Source organism: Zootoca vivipara, chromosome 3, assembly GCF_965207765.1.
Source record: "Zootoca vivipara chromosome 3, rZooViv2.hap1.1, whole genome shotgun sequence".
NCBI classification, from domain to species: domain Eukaryota; kingdom Metazoa; phylum Chordata; class Lepidosauria; order Squamata; family Lacertidae; genus Zootoca; species Zootoca vivipara.
In genome coordinates, this window is record NC_142586.1 from 2,570,131 (window position 1) to 2,596,896 (window position 26,766).

The 26,766-nt window shown below is 42.0% G+C and overlaps 1 protein-coding gene across 16 annotated transcripts in view; it reads right to left on the minus strand.

Moving 5' to 3' along the window:
* Positions 1 to 26,766, minus strand: part of WDPCP (WD repeat containing planar cell polarity effector) — a 210,478-nt gene that overhangs the window by 85,895 nt on the left and 97,817 nt on the right. For all 16 annotated transcript variants that reach the window (XR_015949268.1, XR_015949267.1, XR_015949269.1 and 13 more), the window contains 3 exons: positions 18,469 to 19,078; positions 13,416 to 13,604; positions 313 to 436 (listed from right to left, as the gene is read on the minus strand). Coding sequence is in view for 7 of the 16 variants with exons in the window: in XM_088667074.1 (XP_088523200.1) it covers positions 313 to 436; positions 13,416 to 13,604; positions 18,469 to 19,078 (923 nt within the window). In the remaining 9 variants the exon portion in view is untranslated. The remainder of the gene's footprint in view (positions 1 to 312; positions 437 to 13,415; positions 13,605 to 18,468; positions 19,079 to 26,766) is intronic.

Here is a 26,766-nt window from a genome sequence, read left to right on the forward strand (position 1 = left end):
ACTTCTCTATAAAATTGAGGAATGATTCACTTTAAAACGTGATTATGGCAAAACAAATGAAAACAGCGCCTTATCTACAATCAGTGCTTTTTTCTGTGGGTACTCCGGGACACTTTTTTTCTAGAAGAAAAGCACTGTCTACAATGCATGTCTTTATAAGAAGGAAAGTCTAGCTAAACAAACAAAGCTGATAATAAATGCTTTTTTTCCAGGGCAATCTTTTAAGAAAATGTGTTATCCACATTAAAGGACAAGGTTACTGAAATGAGTAATTAATCTGAAGTTAATAAAAAAATTAAAGCTGTCATTCACCTGAGCAGATGGTGGAAGAATCTTCTTGCATATCTGCTGATCTGGTCCCTGTATTCCAACACAGTTGTCTCAGAGAGAGGCCTTGTGGGTGCATAGAAGGTCCCGAGGCTTGCCTCCAGCTGAGCTGTGGAGTTCAAACACAGCACCAGTGAAACAAGTGGAAACCCTTCACCTATAAGAAACTGCTCTTGTCAGTCAGGTTTTTCAAAGACAGACACAATGAATTTATTGCCAGAGAGGTGAAGTAAAAAATGTGACAGCTGGTACAAAAGCAAACCTATGTACAACAACTGAGGCAGGATCAATGATGATTAATTTTGGAACAACAAAGCAGCTGTCAACAGAACAGGCTGTTCTCTAATTATTTCTATGTGGCAATAATGACTCATCAGCATGATAAAATATGAACAAAGTTCTTCCTTGTAAATATCAAGCCCCAGTTTACTTATTTGTCCTTCATACCAACATAGCAACATAGCCCTGGCTTTTCTTAAGCTTCTCAATTGTGCCACAGGTCAACAGGTGAAGAACTTTTCCTGTGATGGCCCCTGGGGAATGGAATTTACCTCAGCGCATATTTCACCACCTCTACAAGGAGCATTGACAACAGCAGGACTGCTTTTCTGCCTTCAGAATTATTCAGGGTGACTTAACATAGCTACCAGAAGAATGCTATCTTAATGAGAGTATATAATTGCTACATTCCAAAGCACTTCCTTCCCAATCAGCAGCAATTTCTCCTTTGTAGCATTTTTAAAAAGTATTGAGTGTTTTTCTTGTCCAGAAATATTTCAAGTTTTTACACCAAACCGTTCTCTTTTATACCACAAAGTTCTGTTTGCACACAGCTGCCGGCCTTGGAAGAAATAACTGCTTTGCGGGCGGCACCCATAGTAAGGTGCTTACAAAGACTTAAAAACACATTCATTTTCTCAGGCTCACTGGTCCATTTTAGATATTGTGTATAATCCCTGACAATGCTCATTGACGGTACCTGGTTTAATTTTATGTATATATTAATACTTATTTGATATGTTTGAAAGTTTTTAACATTTAAGGATTGAAATTTTATTCTGTAAAATACTTCAGGATCCTTGAATGGGAAGTGGTCTATAACTCATTTCAAGAAATAAAACCTATTATGCTGGTCATTGACAGTATCAGTGAAAATCTTATTTGAATAAATAAAACTGAGAGCACACTATTTATTTATTTACCTACCATCTTTTTGGGTATAACACAAAGATAGAAAGCTTTTGTACACTAATAAAGGTAAAGGGACCCCTGACCATTAGGTCCAGTCGTGACCGACTCTGGGGCTGCGCGCTCATCTCGCATTATTGGCCGAGGGAGCCGGCGTATAGCTTCCAGGTTATGTGGCCAGCATGACAAAGCCACTTCTGGCGAACCAGAGCAGCACATGGAAATGCCGTTTACCTTTCCGCTGTAGCGGTTCCTATTTATCTACTTGCATTTTGAAGTGCTTTCGAACTGCTAGGTTGGCAGGAGCTGGGACCGAGCAACGGGAGCTCACCCCATCACAGGGATTCGAACCGCCAACCTTCTGATCAGCAAGCCCTAGGCTCAGTGGTTTAACCACAGTGCCACCTGGGTCCCTTAGTACACTAATAAAATATGTTAAAAAATTAATCAATCGAATAAAATAAAGTGTGGCATGAAAACTACAACATTAATAAAAGCAGGGGCTTTCACCCCATCTGGAGGAAGGTGGAAGTTCCTACAGGGCTATCCTGCAAGTAGTTTAAATAACTAGGCAAAAATATATTTAGGTTAAATAAGTAATATAATTTGTTGGGATTAATGACAATGCTCAGGGATGGTGGGAATTGTAGTCCCAAACATCTGGAGGGCCAGAGTTGGCTATGCCTGCCATAAACCCTTGATTATAAACACTTGCATGCATAATGCCATTTTGGGATTATTCCTTCTACACTAGACTTTCCCTCAGTAACGACTCTATTTGCTCATTCACTTACAGTGTGGTGTAGTGGTTAAGAGCGGTGGACTCCTAATCTGGTGAACTGGGTTTGATTCCCAGCTCCTCCACAAGCAGCTGCTGGGTGACCTTGGGCTAGTCACACTTCTCTGAAGTCTCTCAGCCTCACTCATCTCACAGAGTGTTTGTTGTTGGGGAGGAAGGGAAAGCAGATTGTTAGCCGCTTTGAGACTCCTTGGTAGTGATAAAGCGGGATATCAAATCCAAACTCTTCTTCTTCTTCCTCTTCTTATGACTGAGATTATTAATTCCAAAATACAGCATTATTACAATTTCCTCATTGTTGCATTTTATGGGGTTGGTGGCGCAGTGACATTTAGAGCTTCTGTCGCTGGGAATAACAGCATAAATCTTTCAGAAGTGAACTGATAAAAAGGTCTATTGTCTCACCAGGTATGAAGTGGTGGTTGGTTAGGTATGTAAGCCTGCCTTTCTACCTGCCTGCCCATCAGTCATTTGTTTTACTGCCCTTCCCTTGCTCTGCAGTGAAACTGTCAATTGGTGTTGGCAAAGTCCTGTAGGTTTGTTTGCTTTTTAAATTAACACATTGCTAAGTGCACCAGTGCTGGTGCGCTCAGATATCCTTTTCAAGGAAAAAAGGAACATCTTAAGAAGACACACCCAAATCTCTCCGCCCCTTCAAAGAACAGGACTAATGGTGGATGCAGGGAGAATATGGTGGACAGATAGTGTAAAGGTTCAGTGCGTCTGGCAATTAACCAAAAGATTGGTGGTTTGAGCCCACCCAGGGACAGCTGTGGGCAGCCTGGGGCAGCACGCATGCCCTGCGCCTGAGGGAGGTGCCAGCTGCACACGGGGGCACCACGGGGCCTCCGAGGAGTCTGCCTGCCTCCTCCTGCTCAACTGCTATACAGCTGAGGGGGAGGCAACAGGAGGACTGTTTGGGGGCAGGGCAGAGCCTGTGGGCACTCAAGCCACCACATCACTCCCAGGAGAGATGCGTGGCTCAGGCACACTGCAGACCCCGTGGTGAGTGCCGCTCACCATTTTGTCACCCTCCCCTCAGACACCCGGGGCAGACTGCACCTACCGCAGCCCCCTTGCTATGCCCCTGGTTGTGGGCAGGATTCCAAAATTGCAGGGGGTCGGACTAGATGACTCTCAGGGTTCCTTCCAACTCTACAATTCTATGATTCTATGAAGTTTCCCTAGCTACTATTGCAAGGGGAAGCTTTAAGGATTTGCTTCCCCCTTAAGGGGCATTGGAAGAGCTTGGGGATTCCCCCCTCCCCAGTTTTGTCCTAGCTGTCAAAAATTTACCCTTCTTGGGCTTTGATTGCCTCCCCTACAACTGACTCGCTGATATTTATTAGTGCTGACATGGAGGCAACAGGTGATGGAAGAACTTGCCTTAAGGTTTCATTGTACTGCTTCTGGAATGAACTGAATCTCTTGCACCTTACTTTTTACACAGACAACAGCCACTGTCACCATTCTGCCCAGATAATGGGAAGGGGGTGGGAGGCCACTGCCAGGAGCAGTCTTCAAACAGCTGAGGCATCATGCAATACCTGGATAGCTTCCTCCAGACTGAGGTGAAGTGAAGGGAGTTGGAAAATTCCAGATATTAGTGAAATTGGCATGGCCTTTTATTATCTGTAGATTGGGCATTTTAAATATATTTCCTTCCCCTGTTCTTAATGTATCCATGGTTTTTTGTTTTTGTTAGGTTGTAAGTCACTTTGGGTTGCCTTAGGCAAGATAAAGTGACTAACAGATTGATTAAATAATGATGATGATGATAATATTGTCTTTCCTCCCTCTGCATTGTCAGTTTCACCAAGGAGCTCTCCACTGACATTTGAAAACAATCACTTTCCTGGTCCTCCCAAACTGTTTCCTATATAGAACATTCCTTCCCCTAAATAGGCATAGAACAAAGAGGAGGAATTGGTAAAGGAGCCTAATTATACTAATTCAAATACCTCAGGAGTGGGACTGCTAAGAGAGTGGGTAACTGCTGAAAAGTGCCCCTCACTCATGAACCAAAGTATTAGGCTGAGAAGGGTGCTGGGCTGTGTCAAAAGTATTTAACTGTAACATAACTACTGTACTGGTAAGTAACTGTAATAACTAAGTAAAGGAATGAGAGTGAAGTCACAGAAACCAAGTTAAGCACCTATTCCAGAAACCTTAGCATCTACTTGAACTGCAGAGAAGCTGTACATTTATTACTTTGTTTTAATGCCTGCAGTATCTTTAGTGTAATTAAAAAGTTACAGTGGTACCTCGACTTACGAATGACTCGACAACTGAATTTTTTGACTCATGAATGGGGGTAATGGCCGCGCGCTTACGAATGTCTTGACATCCGGAAAAAGCCGCGGCGGTTTTAGATAGGGATTTTTCGACTTACGAATTTTTAGATAGGGTTGCTTCGCCTTACGAATTTTTCCGTTTTCAATGCATTCCTATGGGAAATCGCGTTTCCAATGGTGTTTTTCGACTTACGAATTTTTTGACTTATGAAGGTGCCTTCGGGGTGGATTAAATTCGTAAGTTGAGGCACCACTGTAACTGGTTTCCGAAAGAACACAAGTCTTGACCCATCTTTGTTTCACCAACTTATTTTTGTAAATAAAACTTTTCCTCTTTTCCTCTAAATTACTAAGTTTTCCCTCACATAAGACCCCTACAAGACAGCCTGTGGTAAATTGTAGAAATTTGTTTAATTGGCATACTGTGCGGTGGGTCCGCTATATTTGAGGATAGTTAGCCGGGTGAGCCCACTACATTGGTGGTTAGCCATGGGATCCACTACACCCCCTCCTCCACAAACACATTTAAAAGGGCATAGAGCCAAAAGCCAGGTTATAGAGAAATTTTCTTGTCTGGCACCTAAAGATATGTAATGGAGGTACCAGGCGAGCCTTCCTGGGGAAGACATGCTGCAAACTGGGAGTCATAACAGAAAGAGCCCATTTTCATGTTGCCATCCCCTGCACCTCTCGTGAAGGGCCCCAAATGATGGTTGCAGGGTCCGGATTGGTTCATATCCTTGAGATATTGTGGTCTTGAGCTGATTTATAGGTCAAAACCAGCACTTACAGAACTTTTCATGCTGGTGACACACTTTTTAGACTTGCATCATTTCACAACACAGTTATTCAGTTTTACTAGCAAACCAGAGGACCCGTTCTCAGCCCCGGGAGGAGAGCAGGGAGCATTTTCATGACACACCTACACACTGTAGCTTATACACTGACATGTCAGGACACACAGTTTGGAAAGCTCTGATGTAGATGTTAAACAACATAGAGGACTGCTAGGTGAGCACAAAAAAGGGAATAAAATTCTGTTGTCATCTAGAAGCAAAGTATAATTGATAGAAATTCCTCTCTTCCTTTAGCTGCAGATACAATTTGATTTGAGATACAGGTGCTCCTTTCAAGGCAGATGGGCAAACTGAATTTTAGTTAATCAAAGTTTTTCAAGTGCTTTAAAGGTGTTTGACCTGTAGGGAAATTTCTCTCTCTGATATGCTGCCATAAATGTCTGTTTGAACTAACCAATTCGTTATTCAGTGATAATTATCATTTAGTTCTAAGCATAGGTACATTTTATTTTATAAGATTTGATAGCACTGAAGGCTCTAATAGTCCAGTGTTATGAGCATTGGCAACCTGTTAGGAAATGAGGTTTTTCAGTATCTTAAATCTAGACAGTGAGATAAGCTGAACTTTGAAGGTGTTTCCCTTCAAAAGCATCAATCAATTTTGATTAAAATTTAATACAGTAGGTTATTGGGGGGGGGGAGGCATGCTCTCTTGCTGTTGCTGTTTTCCTTACAGCATGTTTTGCACTTTTGAAATGCTACGGCCCACATGGAATACAAGTAAGTATTAGCACAGTTACAGATTCATTAGATAGCACAGCTTGATGTTGACGGTAGAAATGAAGATCTCAAAGATAACCGTCAAATCATTACAAATGAAAGGGCTGTCTGGGTTCCTCTAATAAAAAGAAAACAAATTACCATGACAGGTTTTGTTAGGCTTGTATAGGATAAATCCTGGATGGCATAAAACTCTACAGTAAAGCAGAATTACCAGGGTTGCATGTAGGGAAGAACTCAAGAAGACAGTTATATATAATACACATATTTTAAAACAAAATTTCATGAAAAGCCTCTCTTTTTTAAAAAATTTTTTTATTTACGATAGGTTCCAACAAATACATATGAAAATGGAAAACTTTCCAGCCGAGATACGAAATCAAAATATAAAATACATCCACTTGTAAATACCCCATGTCCCCCCTCCCCTCCCCTTCCCCAACCCCCCCTTTCCTTTCTCACTCTCACAAGTTGAATGCAATAAACAATATATTTTTACTATAGCCAAATATCTGTGTAGTTTTTTCTTTTATTTTTTTCTCTTCAGTGAGAATAGGAAAAGAAGGAGAGCCTATTCGATGTCATCTGTACTTAAATTTAATTCACCTGACGGACTTCCTGTCAATTCCTGATGTATATCTTTGCTTTAAAAGTGAACGTAGATAACACAGTATAGATCTCTGTAGCAATTATCTAATACATTCTTACCTCCTAATGTACCAAAGTTCAATTCTAGATCTTATCTTTTTCCAGTATTCTTCAAATTCAGTCGAATGCTAACATAGGCAGTGTACCTTTGCTGTACTTTTGAACATATAACTTATACCTTTCCTAGTTTTCTGCAAATTTTGTTTTGATTTGCCCCTCAGACTATTTGTTAGGTAAGCCATTTCTGCCAATTCTTGCAGTTTGCCCTGTCACTCCATTACTGTAGGGACCTCGTTTCCTTCCATCCTTTAGCGACCAATAGCCTTGCCGCAGCTGTTGCATATAGGAATATTTCTTCCTTGAATTTGGTATATCTTCTCCAACAATGCTTAGTAAGAATGCCTCTGGTCTTTTTTGAAATGTTATTCCTAACATTTCTTTGATTTCGTCATAGATTAAACCCCGAAATATTTTGATCTTCCCACAAGTCCACCACATGTGGTATAGATCACCATTACTCCCCCCACACCTCCAGTACGTATTTGCTAAATTTTTATATATCTTTGCGAGTCTAGAGGGAGTTAGGTACCATCGATGTTGTATTTTTAACATATTCTCTCTGATGTTATAGCTCATATTTGTTTTCCACAGGTGTTCCCAGTCGGCCATCATAATGGGGCGTCCAATGTCTTGCGCCCTTCTTATCATATTAACTTTAACCGCTTCCTCCATCACTTCAAATTCTAGGAGGAGCCTATACATTCTCAATATTATTTTTGTTTTATTATTTATTAATTCCGTTTCCATTTTGATGGTTGTTTTTCAAATCCTATTTTTTGTCTTCTTTAAACATGTTGTATGTTTGGTAATATTCCAACCAAGTTGAAAAATAATTTCTCACCTCTTCATATTTTTTAATTCTTATTTGGCCGTCGACTTCTGTCAATAAGTTGTTATATGTTGTCCAACACCCTTTCATGTTTTTTTTTAACTGTGACTGCTTCTAAGGGGGATAACCATCTCGGTGTCTTAGGTTCTAAAAATCGTCTGTATTTTCCCCATACCTTGAATAAGGAGTATCGTATTATATAGTTAGTGAAACCTTTGTGGGCCTTATTCTTCCCATAGTTTAAATACGCATGCCACCCAAATCGGGTGTCATGCCCTTCTAAGTCCAATAGGTCCGTATTGTTTAGGAGGAACCATTCCTTTAACCAAGACAGGCATACGGCTTCATAATATATCTTTGATGTTCTCTTCATCCCTGATCTTTTTACATAGGATTTCCACTGCAAGCGGTGAGAGGGGACACCCCTGTCTTACTCCTTTGATAATTTCACACTCTTGTGTTATAGATCCATTTATTAAGATTTTTGCATTTTGTTTTGTGTATATTGCTTGTATGCTATTGTTGTATTGTTCCCCAAACTCCATTTGGTGCAGTATACCTGTCATAAATTTCCATGAAACCCTATCAAAGGCTTTCTCTGCATCTACCGCCATTAAGGAGGCCGGTTTGTCAATTCATAAATCTAAATATTCCAAAAGATTGATTATTATTCTTGTGTTATTCTTTATGTGTCTGCCGGGGAGGAAGCCTGCTGGGTCTCCATGAATAATTTCTTTCTAAATTTTCTTAGTTCTTTCTGCCAATATATACGCGTATAATTTATAATCATTGTTTAAGAGGGCTATAGGTCTGTAGTTTGTTATTTCTTTTTGGTCTTTACCTTGTTTTGGTATTACTGTAATATAGCTGTCTCTCCATGAATCTGGCATTACTCCATTTAACTGTGCATTGTTCATGATGGTCTTCAGAGGTTCAAAGAGTACATCCTCTAATTTTTTGTAGTGTATCGCCGGGAAGCCATCCGGCCCCGGTGACTTTCCTACCTTAGCTTCTTTTATAGCATTTTGAACCTCAAATGCTGTAATAAGGGCATTCAATATTTCTCTTTGTTCCTTCTTAAGTTTTGGGAGGCCATTTTGGTCTAGATACTCTTGTATCTCGTCTGTTGTTTCTTTCCCTTCTTTATATAGTTCTCTATAAAAAATCCCCAAATCTATTTTCGATCTCCTTGGGGTCGTTTATAATTTTATCGTCAACTCTTAATCATTTAATTAATCTTTCACATTCTTTAACTGCCAAGCTAGTACCTTACCTGGTATGTTAGCTAATTCGAAGTTTCTTTGTTTCATTAATTTTAATTTCCACTCTATTTCTTCACTTATTAACATCGAATATTGTGATTGTAAAATTTTAATATTTCTTTTTATTTCCACATTGTCTGGCTTGTTATATAATTCCCTTTCATTCTTTCTAATTTGTTCTATCACATCTTGTTTCTTTTTTCCCTTCTGCCTCCTTTGAATTGAGTTCTGCTGTATAAAGAAGCCCCTAAGAACCGCTTTGCTAGCGTCCCAATCCACATTTAAGTCCATTTCCTTTGTAATATTAAATTTAAAGAATTCAATTAATGTCTTTTTAGCTTTTTCTAGTATTTTTTCATCTTTTAAGAGGGACTCATTCAGCCTCCATCTTGTTGTTGTTTTCCTATTCCATTTTAACCATACGATAACTGGATTGTGGTCTGATAATGTTTTGGGTTGAATTTCAGATTTGAAGATTTTTAAAGTCAAATCTTTAGATAGCCAAATGACGTCTATTCTTCCAGCTGACTTTTTTGGGTAGGAGAAAAATGTGAATTCTTTTTTAAATGGATTTTGATTCCTCCATGCATCTTCTAGATATAATATTTCTATTAATCGGAAAAAGGTTGCTGGTAATTTCATTTGTGCCCCCCCCCACTCTTCACTGATCTATCCAATTCCGGTGCTACTACTCCATTTTGATCTCTTAAGAGGATCATCTTCTCTCTCACATTGTCTATTAATTTCCTTTCTAGGGTTTGGTAGAACTCACTTTTCTTTTCATTAGGTGCGTATATGCCAATTACAATGATCCTTTCTCCTTGTACGGTTATTTCAATTGTTACCACCCTACCTTGCGTATCCTTATAAATCATTTTTGGCTCTAATTGGGGTTTGGCATAAATTACCACTCCTCTTTTCTTAGTTTTATCTGAAGATACAAAATCTATTCCTAAGCTCTTATTGGACAAAATTATTGAATGTTTTTCCGTAACATGTGTTTCCTGAAAGCATATCAAATCAAATTTTTTCTTCTTAAGTACATGCTCCACCGTATTTTTTTCCCCATTCAGTCCATTAACATTCCAAGTAACAATTTTAAAATCCATTAGGTACTTTATTAGTCTGGCTTATGATAAACTACTTATAGAACCTTTAAAATTTCCCTTACAATCAGGCAAGTAAAAAACACAATTGCATTAGTTCTTTAGACTTTGCAGTCTTCTTATCCCTTATTTCTATTCTTCTTCTTTCTCTGATTGATTTCCATTATCCTCCGCCCTTCCACCCAGCTGTCTTTTACCTCCCAGTTGGTCTCTATATTTTCTCCAGAACTTATCGGCATCTCCCCATGAGTTGAAGCTTCTTCTTTTCCCTTTGAAGAAAAATGATATTCCCCCTGGGAATTTCCATCTATGAACTATCAATTTCTCTCTTAATGCTTCTACCAATGGTTTGTATTTCTCTCTTTTTTTCAGCAATCTGACTGGGATAATTTTGTGTATAAAGTTACTTACCGCCTGGATTTTTAATTTTTTTCTTGCTGCAAGTTTGTAAAATTTGATGTCTAATTTCCATATTTCTAAAAGTTACCAGACAGTCCCCAGGGCACTTATTCGCTCTAGCAACACTTGATCTAGTTCTAAATGCTCTTTCTACGTTCTGAGCCATCTCTTGTTGATCTAAGCCATTTTGCTAATTCAATAACTATTTTTTGTTCTATCTGTTCATCTTGTTCTTCAGGTATTGATCTAAATCTTAACTCTTTCTCCCTTCTATGCATCTCAATCATTGAGATTGCATCCAGGACTGCTTCATGTGTATCCCCTCATTTCCACTATCTCTTTCTTTATTTTTTCTGTTTCCCCCTTGCGTTCTCTACACTCCTTCTGTACCCTCCTTACCCCTTTTCTTTGAGATTGTTTTTCCCTTCAAATCTTGTTCCGTTTTTGTCACTTCCAAATTTTTTCCCACTAAGTCATTGAATTTGTCTGTTAAATCAGTCACCATTTTAACATATTCATCCATTTTTGTTCCCATCATGTCCAATTTCTGATCAGTAGTCCCGGCCTTTTCATTCAGCTCTTCGATTTTCTTTCCCATCATATCCAGTTTTTGGTCCATGGTTTTGGTATTGTCATTCAGCTCTTTCCTCATTTCTAATAAGTCTCTTTTCAAACCCAAAATCAATTCTTTCATGTCTAAATTCATTTCAACTTCTTGAGTTGAGTTCCTTCTGCTGAGATTGGAGCTGGTCATCAAGATGGTTGAATTTGCTAATTTCTTATTTGGATTAGACATATCAAGTCCAGTTTCTATTATGTATACAATCTTCAAATGTCTTTTTCCCTTTTCCCTTTGCTGCAAAAAAAGCTTTATTTTTGTGTTTGTCCCTTGCACCTAGGTGCTTTATTTTAGTATGTTTGCAGCATTTGCATTAGATTTAATATATTTTCAGCTTGGGGGGAGGGAGTCTCTCATATATTTGAAGTCATCGCAAAGGTTGAGAATTTTAATTTCGTCCTTCAGGTGGCAGTGTTGTCTCTTAGTTTCCTTCTCTCTCTATTTCTTTTCTAGTTCCTTCCCCTCTTTTATAATTCTGTACCCAGTATCTGCAGTCAATGAGGTTTCTTAAAGCAACATGGTTTTGTTACAATGACTCAGCAGTGCACTCAAGCTTGTTCCTCGGTGTTCATTGATACTTTTATTGCTTTTTAAGAAGGTGGCTATCTCAGGACTATAGCTCTTATTATTGGTTTCAGCTTGTTCCTTGAAGCCATCCAGAGAGTGGTAAATTTAGCGTTCACAAACTCTTCTCCCCACTGGGCTTTGATTTGTTGTCTTTCCTCAGGGTTTGGGGCGGCGGTTAATTCCTTATCCGTTCAACATTATTTTCCAGGCCTTTTTCCTTTTTCATTCTTTGAATCCCCTTCCCTCCGTTATTTCAGGTTCAAGTTCCAATTCAATATTACCAATATTATTTTGTCTATACATACCCCTTGCCAATTTAAACAAGGTACCTGAGCCTATAGTTCTTTTTTCTTTTGGCTAAGGGTTTTTTTTTGGGGGGGGTACAGTTTTCTAAATACTTCAGGGTTGACCCCCTCTTTCCCCTTGCGTTCAATATTTGTCCGCTGTCTGCTGTTCGCTCCATTCACCTCTATTGTCCCGGTTCCAATTTCCTCTAGTTTCTTTAAGGGGCGGATCGTCCCCATCCCTTTCTATGTCCTTTTTTTTGTTTTGTTTAGAAAAAAGAATTTCCAAAGGGAACTGCACCAACCTTGTAAGCAGGCAGCGAGCTTCTTATTTTATCGGAGGCTGTGCCACTGGTCTGCTCCAGAAATCAGGGTTCTCGCCACGGGGAGGAGTTCGCTATAGCGGTGTCTGTGATCTCCCTCTGGACCTGGCGGTCCTTTGCGGAGACCCTTCCAGCGCCCCGCAACTCCTTATAGGGCAGGGATTTCTCCCTCTACTTTGGGGGGGGGGTTGAAGCCTCAAAACCCCCGTTTCACCCACCGGTGAATGCGCTTCTCCCGGAGCTTCTCCCGTCCCTGCCATCTTCCACTTTCCCACTGTGTACTTTCAGAAGTTTTCCAAGAGATTTTGACCTTGTCTGCTGGAATATTAGACATAGGTAATCAGTCCTACATCTCACACTGCAGTGTAGGGATTGCCTGCCTCAGCCTGATGGCCTGGGGGCAGGTTTGGGCAGCAAGCAATTTTTTTAATATCTGCTGTTCCCCATATCCTACACCCCCTTCTTACCACAAAAGGCAAGCTTGGTGCCCAGCTGCACCTCCATGCTGAGTCATGGCATGAAGTTTTCCTGCTTAATTTTCCTCCTATCTAAATCCTGGGAATAGCACAGTTCTAACACACACACAACTATTCATTGGTGAACCATCCCACCAGGATCAAGCAGAGATGAGTCTGAGCCTTGAATTGACCTGTCAATGTAGGGAGGTTTCAGACATCAATGTAGGCAACAGGGAAGATACAGCAAGAGGAGGAAATAAATATGAGGGTATACAACAGGTAACATGTAAAGCTGATTGATGTATTTCTTTAACCTATCACTACTGAAGAAATTCAAATTATTAACAGTTAATAAAAAGTCACCCCAAATGAGGTTTTTGATTCACCAAGAGAAAAGTAATGCCCATGCAAACACATCTCTGATAACACTACGAAATAGAATGGAACATTTCAACTACTCTTTCAGTTGAAATGATAAGTTTGGTGCCCGTCCTTCTTAAACAAGACTAAATTGATATATGGTACTGAACATCTTCTGTTTGCACACAACTTCATTTAACACAAGTATAAATATAAGTCTGACCATAACAAGTTAATACTAAAGTCATTTGTTCAATGCCTGCTATTGTTTTCATGATTCAGCTACTCATATTTATGATATGCAGACAAATGTACCTTCTCTTGTAAGATCCAGCTTTTGTCTGAGAAGATAGTTTAGTATGGCACTTAGGCTTATATAGCATTGATGGCCCATTATGTTCCAGTTCATGCTGCTCAGGATATTAATTGCCTCATGTATCTCATTCTGATGAATATATTCCTGGATGATTTCTACAAGGCCAAGCTGCCCTCTTGGCATGACACCTGTCAGAGGAAACAACAAAATTGTGGACAAAGTTAGTGCTTTCCAACAGTGGCATACAATAAGGATCGTATACATTGGTGGCTTTGTGCTAGAATGAAGCACTACTTCTCAGTGCTACAATTAAGCACTACTTCTCAGCTAATGCAGGGCTCTTTATTTTCACCTACCCCTCTGTGACAAAGAGGCATTTTCTCCCATTCTACTTCCCAGTTAGGCTAGAGTAGAAGAAACTACACCAGAAGACATTTCATAGCTATAAAAATGCCTGAGAATAGACAGAGTCTCTATTAGGGAACCTGCAATGCTTCAAGGCCTATTGGTTATGTACCTTAACAGAAAAGCACTTGTGACATCAGCTCCTGGGGAAACCATCAAGGCCTGAGAGAACAGTTAACGCAGACTCTCTCCCAGCTTCCCAGGGGCCTACGTGAAGACCTCTATGCCCCAAGGGAAGGCATCCCGGTCAGGGAGATTATTGTCATCAGTTCCCAGATAGACTTTTGCTGTTCCATTTTTAACTTCTTCTTTTTAAAGTATTCTAAAATTGTAAACTGCCTTTGGTGCAAGAGGCAGCATATAAATGCAATTGTTTCATTGCCCTCAGCTCCGGTGAAAACCACGGGGCTGTCCGGGCTCCATGCAATTGGAGAGGGTGCCTTGGAGCCAGACAGTCAATAGCCCTGGTTAACTCTGCATTCCACCACCAGGCCAGCAGGGAATCAGCTGAAAGGCCATCAACATGGGATAAAACATCCCTTACCACTCTCTGGAAACCATTTGGATCCATTATGTGGCGGGGGCGGACCATCTGAATTGTCCCACCTCCCTGCAGATGGGAAGGGTCGTGGAGAAGTCCAGTTACACCAGGAAGTGATCCGACCATGGTACTTTTTTTGTTTCACTTTTACTAAGTGTCAGATCACCCACATCCATAGAGGTGAACACCAGGTCTAAGACATGTCCACGACTATGAGTTGGCCTAAACCTATTCAGGGACAGCCCCATGGAGGCCATGGTTTCCACGAAGTCCTGAGCGACCCCTTATAAGGTCGTGTTGGCATGGATGTCAAAATCCCTTAGGACAACCAAACTATGTGTATCCAGGAGAGCATCTGCCATGACCTGAAGAAACTTGGGCAGGGAATCCTTGGTGCAGCAGGGAGGTCAGTATACTAAAAGGAATTCCGTACTGGCCCTATTGCCCAACGTCCAGAGCATGCAATCAGAAAACTGGGTCTTCCCAATAGGACGCCTAGTGCAAGCTAATGACTTCCTAAAAATCACTGCAACCCCCTCTCCCCGCCCATATGACCTGGGTTGCTGTGCATAAGAGAAACCTGGTGGACAAGCAGCAGCAAGAACAGGCCCGCCTGCTTCATCCAACCAAGTCTCTGGTACACATGCTTCTTAAATAATCATTACATTTTATTAGATCTAGAGTTACGTTAGTTTTAGCTACCAAAGCTATAAAACTATGCATTAAAAGGTCAAGAGAAAGAACATCCGAATGCTCTCCTAGATATATTTTGGAGGATATTTTTATATTGTATTTTAGCTAATGAACAAGATGAGCCGGGGCAACAATATCTCAAGCAGTATTGATTTGATGGAAACCCACACAACAAATTTTAGTATGTGATAACTTTTAACCATGGAGGTAAGCATCTTCCCATTTGGGTTCTTGACTTCTCTTGGGTGGTACATTTCCAAGTGACCTACTTCGGTAAAAAAAAAAAAAAAGGTGACAGCCAACTCACTGCCTAATTGATTTAGGAACAGTACCCAGGGAGATGGTCCAATTAAGTTTACAAGCTGGCAATTAGCAGAAAGGCCTCTAAATCCCTGTGCTGAGAGCCTGTTTGTCTGAGAAAAAACACAAATGTGCTAGAGATAGGAAAAGGAAAGCTGTGCTTTCTGGAAAGCTGTTGTGAGTAGGAGCCACAGGGGAGAACTGTGGAGAACAAGGTGCAGAGTGCCTTCTGTTTTGACAGGTAACTGGATAATTTAGAGGCATTTAAAAATAGACAACATGTATGAATACATCAAATAATTGTTTTAATTATATAATTCCATGTATATGTCTGCAACTATTAAACACACTACTGGACAAAATGTCTCAGGATATCTAGAAGGGTTTCCGCCCTCTATTTAATAGCTTTATTGGGTAACAAGGACAATTTACAAAAAAATATAAATGTGACTAAATCTGCACCTATGTTTGATTGTAAATTGTTGATAGTTAATTTGCAATTGGAATGTGTCTATGCGTCTAATTGCAGTTGCAATGTGAACAGACTTCAATTATTTCCTATGCATGACTATTTCCTCTAATATCTCACTCTTTCATCTTCTGAAAAGCATAAATGTCAGATTTAGTTTAAAAAAATGGATTTGAACTTATTTAGCATAATAGAATGAATAGCATAATGGTGCTGGAGGAGACTTTTGAGAGTCCCATGGACTGCAAGAAGATCAAACCTATCCATTCTTAAGGAAATCAGCCCTGAGCGCTCACTGGAAGGACAGATCGTGAAGCTGAGGCTCTAATACTTTGGCCACCTCATGAGAAGAGAAGACTCCCTGGAAAAGACCCTGATGTTGGGAAAGATTGAGCGCAGAAGGAGAAGGGGATGACAGAGGACGAGATGGTTGGACAGTGTTCTCGAAGCTACGAACATGAGTCTGACCAAACTGCGGGAGGCAGTGGAAGACAGGAGTGCCTGGCGTGCTCTGGTCCATGGGGTCATGAAGAGTCAGACACAACTAAACTACTAAACAGCAAAGCATAATAGAACAGAAAATGGTTATGGTCTAAAGCAGGCATCCCCAAACTTCGGCCCTCCAGATGTTTTGGACTACAATTCCCATCATCCCTGACCACTGGTCCTGTTAGCTAGGGATCATGGGAGTTGTAGGCCAAAACATCTGGAGGGCCACAGTTTGGGGGTGCCTGGTCTAGAGGCACATTAGACCACCTATGTGCAGAAACTAAGCAGGTTTGAGTCTGGTTAGTGAACAGTCTGGGTGGGATGGTAACAATGGTAGCAGTTCAATGGGAGACGGAAACTCGATGAGGCTGGAACGCAGGAACAGAAACTGGTACAAGGAGAAGGAACTGGAGCAAGGCCAGGATCACTGAAGCAGGATCACTGAAGCAGGATCAGGAACTGAAGCAGGATCAGAAACAAAAGCAGGAACTGGCAACAGCAGGGTATAAACCAGGGGTCCCCAAACTAAGGCCCGGGGGCCGGATGTGGCCCAATCGCCTTCTAAATCCGGCCCACGGATTTTTACATGCGTGTTTTTACATGAGTAGAATGTGTTCTTTTATTTAAAATGCATCTCTGGGTTATTTGTGGGGCATAGGAATTCATTCATTTTTTTTTCAAAATATAGTCCGGCCCCCCACAAGGTCTGAGGGACAGTGGACCGGCCCCCTGCTGAAAAAGTTTGCTGACCCCTGGTATAAACCATGTTGCTGTGGCAGAGAACCAGGGGAAAATGCTGGCCTCTTGGGTTTGCCTCCAGGTGCTGCACATCTCCTACTCTGGCCACACCAGCCAGGCTGCACCCGACTCCAAGACAAACACAGCAAGGGCCTGGTTCTGCAACTCCTCACTGCACTCAGGGTCTGGCCCCTGCAAATACTCATGGTACTCCTAACACATGGATGTACACTGCCTTGGGTTTTATGATGGAATTAATGGAGTATCCTATATAATAAAAGTCCCTGTGTCTCTGCGTCCAGATTCCGTGTGTCCCGTTTTCCGCGCTACTGAGCATGTGCCCCAGGGACACAGGGATTGGACGCAGAGACTGCACACACACACACACACACACACACTCCCCACCCCACCCCTCTGCCCTGCACTGGCTCAATAAGCAGTTAAAACAGAGGCCACCAGGTGGAAGGCAGGAGCAGGCAGCAAGGCCCCTAAGCAGGGCAGGCCATCTCTCAACGTGCCCAAGGGCCTGAGGAGGAAGCCGGGACAACCAAAAAATCGAGGCCCCGGCTTCTCCTCACTAACAAGCCCAAAATTGAGGCCCAAACAGCGCAAGCAACCGGGAGACCGCCGCTGGGCCGGAACGGCCAGGAAAGGTGCGGGGAGGCCACCGAATGCTCAGCGCCAACCGCAGGACCCTCAGAAAGCGCCGGGGCGGGCGCAAGCCCCCCGGACGGCAAAGCTCCCTCCCGGACTCAGCAGGCGACTGAAAAACAGCCGCGGAGGCCAACAAAAGTAGCGGGAGCCACCCCACTCCACCCCCCCCGAAAAACTGGGCGTACACCCCGGAGCAGCCGCCCGGGCCATCCAGGAGCCAGAATTCGGCCACTGGGCCCTGGCAGCAGCAGCGCTATTGACGGGGAAAAATTAGGAACCAAACGGCAGGCGCAAAAAGCGCGTGAAAACAGGGTGGGGAGGGATCCGCACTCCAAACACAAGCTTCGGAGGGGGTAAAGGAAGAAATACCCCCCGCACCCCCCACCCGAGCCCGGGCTGTAAAGGTAAAAAAGGGGGGGACTTTGGCTTGGGGTTTGGGAACGGGGGGGGGGGGAGAAAATTAGGGATAAATTAAGGATCAAAGGGAGGGGGGAGGAACAATCAATTAGACAAGGAATAAAAGCCCCCCACACGCCGCTGCCACCGAAAAAGGCCGAATGTTCTAGCGCCCGTTTATTAAACGGGCTGAATGGCACTAGTATAAATATAATAAAATAACAAAATAGCCTATCATTATTTACATTATTTGCAATTTGGACTGCTTGAAAAATGTAGAAATCCCTTTCCTGTGGATTCACTATGAAACAGCACCAGTTAATTATAGAACACAATCCCTTCTGCCACAAACAGTGCATCAACTTACCAACTTTAAAATGCAGCACTCCAATAGGTCCTTTGTCAAACTGAAGTAAGAGAAGATCATGGATATCTACATCATCCATACTTGGACATGAAACTTTAGGAGCAACCCACTGGATCTGGATGAGGCTGCTGGATACATCAAAATGTTCACTGAACTGCAAAGTTGATTTGGTTGAGAAGTCTTCAGCTAAAACCTGCATTTTAATTGGAGATAGTGCCATATCAAACAGCTGAAGTTCCCCTTGTGAACTACCAACCAGGACTATGGCTTCACTGGGGTGGCAACACATTACGACAGGCAATAGTTCTGCCTGTGCTGATAAAGTTACTTGACGGTAGGCTTCATATAGGACTATTGAAGAATCTTCACACCCCAGAACAAGTTTGTCTTCTGTAATGTTCCGGCAGCAGCTGATGGCCTTTGATAGGAGTGGTATTTTAGTGACTGCCACACACTGAACTTTATTCTTAACGTACTCATAGATGCAGCTGTCAGCCATGGACTCATAGTCTGCATTGAAAGCGTGTTCTACAGTATGAATCTGATAAGGATTACATGAGCTAAAGCTGGCATCAAGTGGATCCCCATCGGTACGTATGTAACTCAGAATCTGTAAAACAACAACACACACACAATTTTAAAACAATTTAGTTTAGCTCTGAATGAATTTAAACAATCTAATGCTAATGAATTCTAAAAATTGAAGTCTATTATTTGCTTTACCAAAGGACCCATACACATGGCAGATGATAAAATTACAAGTAATAAAATATTGTTGTAATTCAGTCTTTCCGATATTTGTTTATTTTTAGTCTTGTGGAACATTGTTGTCACAGAAGTTTTGATCTAATGAAAATACAGACAACTCAGACTGTATTTGTTACCAAATCAAAAATATCCATCAGTTATATAACTTATTCCTTGAATTCTCAGGCTGTATCATATCTATTCTTGATTTTTGAGAGAATCGTTCAGCCAACTACAAAATAATGTAGATGGATTTTAGTATTCTTAGAAAATAGTATTTTATTTGGTTTTGACATTTTGACCTTTGTGTAAGCATATAAAAGACTGGTGTTATTGAGTGATATCTGACTAAGTCATTGTCAGAATCTGCTCACTTAAATTAATGAGGTTGTTACTTGATTTCAATGGGTCTATTCTGAGATTGATTAAGATCAGATATCACCCATGATCATTATTTATCACTACCGGTAGCTGGCCCGGCCACGCGTTGCTGTGGCTCATCCCTCACTGCCCCCACCCTGTTCCGACCCATGACCTATTCTGCCCCCTCCTCCCCCATCCCCTGCCTCATCCCTGTGACTCCCCCCACCCTGTCCCGACCCATGACCTATTCTGTCCCCTCCCACCTCATCCCTGTGACTGGCCACACCCAACCTATGACCTATCCCGCCCCTCCTCCCCCACCCCAGCTCATCCCTGTGATTGGCCCCACCCTGTCCCGACCCATGACCTATCCCGCCCCCTCAGCCCAGTCTGTGGAGAGGGAAGCTTTCCTAGGTGCAGTACCAGTGTGGCCGTCGCTAGAGGGTGGTGTTTTGCAACCTCTCCTGTGCTCCAAGCATCCCTGACTGTCAGAGTTTTGTGTTTGGGAACAGTGGGTTTTACCTGCTTTACCTGCCATAGGCGTGACATCTATCTACGCAACCTGTATATGGTCACTTGCATATTCGCTTGGGATATTGTGTCCAAATTTGAACGCAATCGGTCAAGCGGTTTCGGAGAAAAGTGAAGACTAACCCACATGCCCAGTTTACATTTTAATATATATAGATTCATAAAGTGCCTAAAATTTAGGAAGCAGAAGCACCATGTTGACCAATGGTCACCAACCTATTTGGGTCTAAGGGTACATTTGGAATTTTGAGAAGGTGCCAAGGCACCAGCAGGCCCATCTTAACCACATCCAGCGCCCCCTCCCTTCCCAAAATTTAGCCTGGGTAGGAGGGCGCCGTTGGGGAGGGAGGGAAACGAAGACAGAAGCCGCCCCGCCGCAGGGGCTGGAAGATGGCGGTTGGGATGGGGAGGAGGAGGCGGAGGCGGCAGCAGCAGCAGGCACAGGGCTGTGGGAAAAGGCAGCGGGGCTCTCTCTGCCACCACTCTCCTCCACAGCTGCCACTTGGTGCCGGTTCGCCTCCGCGCTCCCCACCCTCCGTCGCAAAGCGGCAGAGCAACCCCTGAAGGAGCTGGCTGGCTGCTGTGGCAGGCTGGAGAAGCGCTCCAGCCACCAATTGCAGCGCTGAGAGGAGGGATGGCCGCAGGGCTGGCTCTAGGTAGAGTCCTGGTGGTGTGGGGTGCCAGGGTGCTGGGCCAGTAGGCATGGCGCTGTGCGGCAAAGCCGCACGGAAGCCATGCTGTGCCCTGCGAGGGCGCCAGAGCGATCTTCGCCCCTCAGCGCCAGGGCGTGCGACCTGCTCGAGACTGCCCTGGATGGCCGCTGGGGATTGCGCCCGCCTCCCGGGCGGGGTGCGCACACCAGCCAGAGAGGGGCGGGCGGAGGGAGGGAGGGAGGGCTGGTCGCTGTGCACCCGGCTCTCCGCCACCGATAGACTCCTCCTGCCTTCCCCCTGGTGGCGGGCAGGCTGCCGCCCCTACCGAGCCGTGGCCCCCGCAACTCTTCCCTGGAGCCCTCCAGCGCCCTGCGCCGTGGTTCCCCGCGCCACTAGCCTCTATGGCTAAGATGGGCCTGGGCACCAGTCAGGAAATGGCTGCTGCCCAGGGTGTGGCCTAACACAAAATGGCTGCCACCTCCAAAAGAACAGAATAAGAAAAGGGACTGGAACATAAAATGGTTCAAATATGAAAACATTAATTCATTTTTGTTGTTGTTCAATAACAAGAATGTTTGAAAAACCTTATTTTTCCCCAGACAATGCTAAGTCTTGGTTATGTCACTGCTATGCTGCTGTGGATTAGAGCTAGAAAACAGAAGAAAGCTGAATCCAAGAATAATTTTGGCTACAGCCAGCCATACACATGTCTGGTCACAAATATAAAAACATGCTGGATGGCAAGTATTTTTTTTTTAAAAAAAACTATCTTTGTGGAATAGAAAATAATAGAAATACAAGGAAAATATAAATAAAATACATTAAAAACTCATCAGAGTACTGGTTGCCGGGTTCTGGGAGATGGTGGGTCTAGAATGCTTTCTAGTGATAACGTGTCAGCCAGCTGTAGCTCCAGCTCTGCCTCCTCCTCCTCTCCCAATATTTCCCAATTTCCCCCCTCATCTGCCTCTGAGCTGTGACCTCCCTCAAACCCCTGTTGTAATTCAGAACTGTCTTCCACTTCTCTGGAAAGGCCAGGCCGGGGAGGTTTTATTTCATATTTTTGTATACCACACTGGTATCTGTATAGTAGGCTAAAAATATTTAATAAACAAAAACACCGAGATTTCCTGCTCGTGTCAGTAGATTCAGAACAAACAACTACAGAATAATAGAGGAGGAAATGTAGGTTCAGTGGCCCATAAGGCTAACAAAGTAAGACTGAAACAACCATGGGAAAGTTATAACTGAATTGTGCAAAAGATATCAAAAAGTATAGTTTGGGAAAGGGAAAATAATCATGTTACTGAAAGCAGTCATGCTTTCTGACTATTTGTCGAAGAACACTGCTGCAAATTAGTCCCAAGTGAGGGGGGGGGAGGCTCTGGAGACATACTGGTAGTAGATAAATAGGTAACAGAGCAGTTAGAGCTTTCTTCAAAAAGAAGACTAAAAATAAATAAAATCAATCATAAAAAGTGGGCATACAGCTGTTCATATTTGTGTATGGAGAGAAAGACTTTGAGAAAAATATTTTCCCGCAGTTATACCTGATGAGTTTGAGATAGTGTAATAATGGAAGGAGAATGGCAACATTCATTCTTTGAAAACTGCAATAAGGGCACAACATACCTTTTCCGCAGAATATTGCAAGATAATAATAATAATAATAATAATAATAATAATAATAATAATAATAAATTTTTATTTATACCCCGCCCTCCCCAGTCAAAAACCGGGCTCAGGGCGGCTCACACCAACAGAATTACAATAAAACAAAAACCAATTAATTAAAATACAGATTAAAATACAGTATTAAAATTTAAAGTGCAGCCTCATTTCAAGTAGTCCATAAATCCAAGCCATGAGGGAGGAAACACAGGGGTCAAGCTGAGTCTAACCCAAAGGCCAGGCAGAACAGCTCTGTCTTGCAGGCCCTGCGGAAAGATGACAAATCCCGCAGGGCCCTGGTCTCCTGGGAAAGAGCGTTCCACCAAGTTGGGGCCAGTACTGAAAAGGCCCTGGCTCTAGTAGAGGCCAATCTAGCCATCTTATGGCTCGGGATCTCCAGAATATTGTTGTTTGTGGACCTTAAGGTCCTCCGCGGGGCATACCAGGAGAGGCGGTCCCGTAGGTACGAGGGTCCCAAGATGATGGTAATGAGAATTTTTTTAAAACTCCACCTGCTTTTCTACACAGCATCACTTTCCATTTCATAACAAGGTCACCAGATCAATATTTCAAGAATAAGAAACACCTCAAAACTATTTATTTATTTAAAAATATTTGCACCCTGGTGTTTTCCTCAAAAATAGCATCCAGGGCTGATAACAAACTTAATGAGCAAAACATAAACAACTAAAATATGCTTTATGAAGCTGGATGTTCTGAAGTAAGAGCTGGAACAAATGGCACAACTGCATATAAGAAAGCAGAATTTTCTGATCTGGATTAGTGTTTCTATTCCAAATGGCGATGCCTCTACTGGATTTGTTGAGAATTTTTTTGCACTGCAGCTCCATACTTCTCAAACATAGCAAGTGGAATAGTTCTCTTTGCCTGTTCTATTCTGCTCACTATAACTAAGCTGTGTAAGAGATAGGGAAGCTTGAGGAATTTGATTTCTATGAATTGCAATGCACTTCCCAGAAAAATGTGAAGAAGAGAATGTACTTATTCTTCAGATTTGACACTTCTCTAAAATTTGTGATACTAGTTCTCCTCTCAAAAAGTACCAAAGCATAGTACAAAATGCCATTTTCAGGATAAAGCAGATTTAAAAATATGAATATTGGGATAATATATGTATTTGAATATGCATCTTATCATAAAATGCCTTATTTAAAAACAAATTCTCATGCAGATTAAAAAAATTAAGAAAACTCAACAGACTAATGAATGATCACATGCATCACTGATACTGATTGAAAATAGAGTGACCTGCCCATTTCTAGTAGGAGATTGCCTGAATTGTCTGAGTTGGGAGATATTAATTGCCTGCTCCCCAAATGCACATTCTTGTTTAGTTTGTACACAGCAGTAAATGGACATCGCAGAAAGGTACCTTGCAGACAGAACTCTAACTTCTAAGTAATGTGAGCAGGGACTTCTCTGCCTTAGCCATCATGTAGTGTATAAGCTGCACTAAGCAGACATGATGCAATTTTTTAGTGTATTAACAGTAATGGTAGAGAAAGTAATATTAAAATATAATTCAATATTATTAGATTGGTTTTCTACTTTAAAAATTGCTACATGCAATTGTTGCACCTTTTCATTTTAGCAGCCTGATCTAGCTAATCAAGAAAAGAGCACTATCTATATAACCTTAGTCCAGACAAAAAGAAAAGATGAACCATTAAAAGTTTAACTAATCTTTGCAATTAGAGCATTTGCTATCTTATGCATAGTCCTTGTAACCTTATGTTTGGGATGTAAAATAATAATCCTGATTCTTATTTCAATAGGTACTTGCTCTTTTCTGCACACTTTGAAGCACATACATAATTGCATCATTTTGCATAAAAGTAGAGAAGAAGGGATAAAGCCCCCATACGGAAGGAAATAATAGTTTTAAACATTAGATTTTAAGCAGAAAATTGGCTTACCAGGAAGATAAAAAGGAAAATAAAGGAAACATAAAAAATTAGCCCTCTGTGACTGAATTGTCTGTCTTTAAGATGAGAAAACTGTTTGATTTATTTTACAGATGTTAGCAAACCGCTAGTTTAATTTCACACTATGAAACTATAAAAAAACCAAACTAATTAGAAATGCTGAGTGAAAATTTCAATACCTGGAGACTCCTACACACACTCCTGAAGAAATGTGTATTTGTTTTTCTCTTCATTGCTTAAACATTTAAGGCTCTACCTATAAATGTTTTGCTTATGCACTGTATTCCAATTTATGTGGACAGTTTAATTTGTTGATATTGTGGGTGCTATTCATTTTACTTTATTTGAAATCCGTTGTTTTTATTCATTTGATTAATTAATTAATTAATTAAAAATCTGGCATCATTTTACAGGGTTTGGATGCCAACTATCTTAAGTGAAACTTAGTAGGGAACCAGAAGCTACTAAGCTGGTTCCTGTCATCTTTCATTCCTAAGGACTAGTGATCTGCTCAGAATCATTTTCTCAGTAGAAATATGGCTGATAGTTGCACTGTCCCCAACAGAAATCTTAAAAGGTGAACATTTTGGTGTACTGTATGCAGTTGATAGGCCCAAAGACTCTGCCTGCTCTCCCTCCTGCCAAAATATCTTGAGACTCTGTCCTCCATCCTGAATTGGATAGAAGACATATTGGGACATTTTTGCTGTCAATCCATATGAAGAACAAGAGGAAGGACAAGCAAGAACAAGCTACTTTGCCTCCGTTTTCACCCGAAAGCAATGTCCAACCTGGAGATAACAGAATAAACAATGTAATAAGGGAGCTATAGTCCAAGATAGGAAACAAGGTGGTAAGGGAACATCTAGCTACTTTAAATAAATTTGAATCTGCAGGGCTTGATGAGCTGCACCCAAGGATACTAAAGGGGCTAGTGGGCATAGCTGCCAAGTTTTCCCTTTTCTCGCGAGGAAGCCTATTCAGCATAAGGGAAAATCCCTTAAAAAAGGGATAACTTGGCAGCTATGGCTTGTGGGTGTAATCTCAGAGCCTCCGTCCATAAAGTTTGAGAGTTCTTAGAGAACAGTGGAGATCCTTGCAGACTGGAGGCATGCAAATGTTGTCCCCATCTACAAAAAGGGGGGGAAAGACCCACTATTGATCGGTGAGCTTGACGTCAATACCAGGAAAGGTTCTAGAACAGACAACAGTTGGTCTCTGAGCACTTAGAAAAGGATGCTGTGATTACTACCAGCACGAGTTTATCAAAAATAAGTCATGCCAGATGAATCTCATATCTCTTTTTGATGGAGTTACAAAAGGCTCTTATGCCTGCTAATGGAAATTCACTGCGACATATCAGCCAGAGTGACATTTGGATCACATGGCGCTCTATCCCGCCCCTTTCCTTTAGCCAGAGGCGTCAAACAAGGCTGCCTTTTGGCTCCCGTCCTGTTCAACTTTTATATAAATGACATTGTAACAGCTATCAAAGCCCTCAACCAACCTGCCCCGTCTTTGCATCAGGTTAAAGTTCCTATTTTACTCTATGCTGACGATATGGCAGTCCTCTCGCTAACGAAGTTAGGCCTCAACCACAGGATGAAAGGGCTTATGCAATTCTGTGAGGAAAACTCCCTGAAAATCAACTATTCTAAAACCAAAACCATACCCTTTGGCACGCTTAAACCGAGTCCTCCGTGGAACCTCGAGGGCAACACCATAGAACAATGCCCGGTATTTAAATACTTGGGCATTACTTTCCACCAGATTATCATGGTCCTGCCCATCTAAATATGATCACCTTGGCCGGTCGCCGAACCGTGGAGGCCCTGGTAAAAAATTTCTACGCCAAAGGCGGCCAGCTCGTGGCGCCAATCAGAAAGGCCTATATCAGCAAAATATGGGGGTGGAATTTGAAAGCATTACAACGTCTGGAGACTGCAAAACCTCCTGGCAAGAAAGATTTTGGGCCTCCCTAATGGGACCATACCTGCCCAACTAAGAATGGAACTGGGACTGCCATCTATCGTTGCAAGAGCCCACATCAGGATAATCACCTACTATAAATCACTTGCAGAAGTCCCCAACTCGACTCTTGCTAAACAAGCCTTTCTAGCCTTTATTGGTAGCCGCATTTAGTCAAAAGGCATGGAGACCATCTGTGAACGTTATTCCCTCCCAGATTTTTCCGATCTGATCGCATGGGACAAAGATAAAATCCGTAAATGGATTCTAGACAGGGATGAAGTGCTGGATCTGGCTTTATCCAATTTGGCCAAACTATCCATGTGGTTTCCTCGTGTGAAGGCAGTAAGATCTATGGCTCACTATCTGAGTGACTTGACGAAACCTACGCAAAGAAGAGCCTTCACACTTGCCCGCTT